This window comes from Cebidichthys violaceus, unplaced genomic scaffold (genome assembly GCF_023349555.1).
Source record: "Cebidichthys violaceus isolate CVI_PGR_0920_01 unplaced genomic scaffold, fCebVio1.0.p SCAF_22, whole genome shotgun sequence".
NCBI lineage: Eukaryota > Metazoa > Chordata > Actinopteri > Perciformes > Stichaeidae > Cebidichthys > Cebidichthys violaceus.
The window spans coordinates 4535356-4539346 of NW_027176395.1; the positions used below are offsets into that span (position 1 = coordinate 4535356).

The 3991-nt window shown below is 42.2% G+C and overlaps 1 protein-coding gene across 1 annotated transcript; it reads left to right on the top strand.

Annotated features, from left to right (window-relative positions):
* The first annotated feature begins 635 nt into the window (after positions 1-635).
* On the top strand, positions 636-1916 carry LOC137877951 (uncharacterized). Its single transcript, XM_068718137.1, has 4 exons — positions 636-683; positions 842-1078; positions 1189-1540; positions 1633-1916. The coding sequence occupies exons 1-4, from the start codon at positions 636-638 to the stop codon at positions 1743-1745; spliced, it is 750 nt and encodes a 249-aa protein (XP_068574238.1). The 3' UTR covers positions 1746-1916.
* The last annotated feature ends 2075 nt before the right edge of the window (positions 1917-3991 follow it).

Consider the following 3991-nt stretch of genomic DNA (forward strand, 5'->3'; position numbering starts at 1 on the left):
CGGTCCTTATACCTGGACCCATTTGGAGCCACAGAGGACGCAAAGATGTGACAAGGTGACTGAAAAATCAGCTGTAATGTGAGGAAAAAAAAAAAAAAAAAAAAAAGTCATGCATTTAGGCTAATCTTTAAAGAGCGACACATAGATCATTAAATAATAATCCTTGTTACTACTGCATCCTTGTGAAGCACTTTATTTTTTCTTTCAAACATTCATCTGATCCTGAATTATGTTTGTAAAAATGGCTAACTGTAATACGATGTCTTTGTCGAGCACTAGTCCGTAAAAAGTGTCCAGCAGTTGGGAGATGGACATGCTCCACAATTGATCATCCCATTCAAGTGGATGCAACTTCATGTGGCGTGTTTGTGTGTAAGGTAACAATGTGATGTCATTATTAAAAAAAAAAAAAAAAAAAGGAAAAGAAATCGGACTAAACTTATTGGACTTTTTAGCTGTAGATTGTATTAAATAAAAAAAACTCAGTACCCTGTGGACCATGAGGGGGTGGCCAAGTTGAGACTGGACATTGCAGTGACTGCTGAATAACTCGGGTATACATGACTAACAGGTATACATAAATGTTGTTTCTGTGTCGGCATTAACCGACATTAACAGCTGTATTATTTTTACAGATGACCTATCCCAGCTGTGTTGGGCGTGGGGCTGAGATTGACGAGTGGGTAAGAAGAAGAAGAAGGTCCAGGCTGCCAAGGCGGAAAATCAATCCCCCGCAGACGACTGCTTCGTCATCTGTGTACGTACCAGGTTCTACGCTCAAGTGCCTCATCAACTGTGTGATTTATTTGAAATGTTTGATGTTGTTTTCTGAGTATTGCAGGTCAGTGGACACAAGACAAATAAGGACTTTGGGCTAGCCCAGATCTACCTCACGCCAGAGGAGTTTGCCTGGCTGGAGCTGCGGGCCCTCTGCCACCAGAAGAACAATAGGGTTCTGTTAACAGCCGGCCACGGGCCCGTCAAGAATTTTGTCCGCTACATGCAGACGGCGTGGGTGGAGATGAGCATGTCTGGGAGACCTACCTTCACTGACATAAGAACAGCTGTGTCGGGACATGCAAGTTTATTTTTTCAGTCACTCTCCCCGTGGTGCTTTATGTAATAACACTTGGCTGTCTTTACTAACAAGTACAAACATTTTGTACACCTTTTTTTTGCTGTGTCCAGGCAAAGAATCACCATGACGACCATGTGCGGCATAAGATAGCAAAGTTTATGTGCCACAGTACGAACACTGCCGACAAATTTTATGCCCTGGCACTGGACAATGTGAAGGCCAGAGAAATGAGGGAACAATTTCAGGCTGTGATTGCCTCCTCCTCCTCCACCACCACCACACCTGCCCCAACCTCTGCCAGCAAGTCAAGCTCACCAAAAACAAAGGCAAAGAGGGTGGAACCAGAAGAAAGTGAGGATGAGACGGAGGACATTTATTTCCAGGAGTCAGGAAGCTCAAACTCAGAGGAGGAGATGGCTGACCAGGAAGGCGAGGACTTCACCAATCCGGTGGAACGTGCAAGTAAAGCTATGTTCTTTAAAGTACATGACAGTTGTGTGAAAACCAAGCCTCCAATGATAAGACTAAATGGGTTTTTGTTTGTGCTTCCTCAGACTCCAGAGAAGAAAGCGCCGGCTGTGAAACGGCTCACAGCCATGATCAAGCTGAGCCCATTGCAGATGTATGCAAGAGCTTCCCGGCAGACAGAGGGCCAGGCAACGGCTGACATGGGCAGCAATTGCAAGGATGAAAAAAAAAAAAAAAAAAAAGATGCGGCAGAATGAAAACAGTAAATAGTTCTTTAGATATTTTGTTTTTATATTACAATGTAGTTATGATGTTCTATTATGCAATTTGTTAATCGTTTTGTTCAATTTTTTTCAATAGTTGTGTTTTGTGTAAGTATGTTAATGATAATGTTTGTTAAATAAATAATTTCGATAATGCTAATCACTGTCCTGTTTATTCACACAAATAAGGCATTTAGTCAAAATGGCAGTGTTTGGGATGTTAGGGAACGGGCCTTTTTGGAGAAGTTATTTGAGATTCAGTCTTTAGAGTTAAGAGGGTCATGACATTGCCTTAACAGAGGACACTCTTTAAGGTTCAATTGGTCTCAACTCATTAGCATGCTGTTAATAGAAGATAAGCTCCTCAGAGGGTGTAGAGATAGGGTTCTGAAGGAGCAAGTTCAGTACCTGGGTGCAATTTCCAGACTGTTTATTTATTCAGTTATTATGCATGTTGTAGAAATGGAGGAAAATTTGGGGCAATTACTGCCATTTGGGTTGGGATTATTGCCCTACATGAGAGCCCCTTAAAATGTAGTTAAAATTACACTTTGAGTTATAAGGATTAATTCCCTTTAACTCAAGTGTAATTTCAACTGGCCAGCCAGCGTTTCTCAGGTTTGAGTGAGAAAAGGTGATGTCGTGATCTTCGCAATAAAACATCTTTGATGTGTCGAGTCTTGGTCACACGTCTTTCATTTCCCTCCGTTAAAGTTACATTATGTTCGGTTACAGTTCAGACTTGCTGGGTTAAGGCTAACTTCCACTGCATGCAGAGACAGAGAGCCAATCACACCAAATATTAATAAATAATCTATTAAATTCACATTTTAAGTATGGAAACAGAAAAAAAAAAAAAAAAAGTTAAGGAGAATTTTGTAACATGAGAATGGAGCTTGCACAATCTGACATCGGAGACGAACAATAGCCTCAGTGGTGGGAAGAAATCAGTGCTGTCCATCCTAAATTAAGAGGGGTAGGTTAGGTAGGACACCATGGGGGTGCTCGACCTGATTAAAGAAAACTGGACTAAAGTTCTGACTGGGCACTGCGCGTTTTACGACACTGGATTTGACCAAGGGCTATTGGCAGATTCCTCTGTTGCCAGAGTCCAAGGAAAAATTGGCCTTCTCCACTCCATTAGGTTTGTACCAATTCACCACACTTCCCTTTGGGCTGTTCGGGGCCCCAGCCACGGTCCAACGCCTCACGGACCAGGTGCTGCGTCCTCACGCTGCCTCCTACTTGGATGATGTGATGGTCCACAGCACCACCTGGGCGGAGCAAGTGCAGCAGGTGCTGGAGTACCTGAGGCAGGCGGGGCTCACCGCCAACCCAGGGAAGTGTGCAGTTGGATGGAGGGGAGGTGCGCCAAAAACTGGACAAAACGGCTGCTATCGCAGCCTGTTTAATTATTGTTCAACTCTTTCAAGTAACAGAGCCATTTGAGTGGGTTGGAATGGATCTTATGAAGCTCACTGTAACAGAGGGTGGGAATCAATACATTTGTGTAATGGTTGATTATTTCAGTGGGCAGAGGCCTACCCTCAGAAGAATAAATCTGCAGAGCTGGTGACCAATTGTATTATTGATTTTGTATACAAATTTGGTGCAACTCAGAGACTTACAGACCAGGGGACAGAGTTTAAAAATCAGGTAAAGTAATGACAAATGTTAGTTATTAAGCCATACTGTAAATGCTGACTTGTTTTCTGCTAAATGCAATTTAAGGTGAACGCTAGACTCTGTGAAGCCCTTAGCACTAAAATAAGCTTCTGGTCAGCTTATCATCCACAAACAAATGGTTTGGTTGAGAAGCTTAATGGCACCATACAGAAGTAAGTTGCATATTCTGAAATTGACATACTTTGAATGCATTAGAATAAATTGTTGACATGAAATGGCTGATGTCAACTGTCATTTTTCAGGTCTCTCAGCAAACTTGCCAGAAAAAAAATCCCAAAAAATGGGATTAATACCTTCAGGCAACAATGTTTGGACTTAAAATGAAAAAGCAATTAAAAACCCAACACAGTCCATACCATTTAATGTTTGGAAGAGAGGCAAGGTATCAACCGGAGGTGCCAAAAGAGTATGAGGTAAGTGGCTCCATTTCTTTTGGAATGAAGGGGTTGTGGTTACTTGGATAAATGGCTTGGAATATAACTTGTCTGTCTGTCAC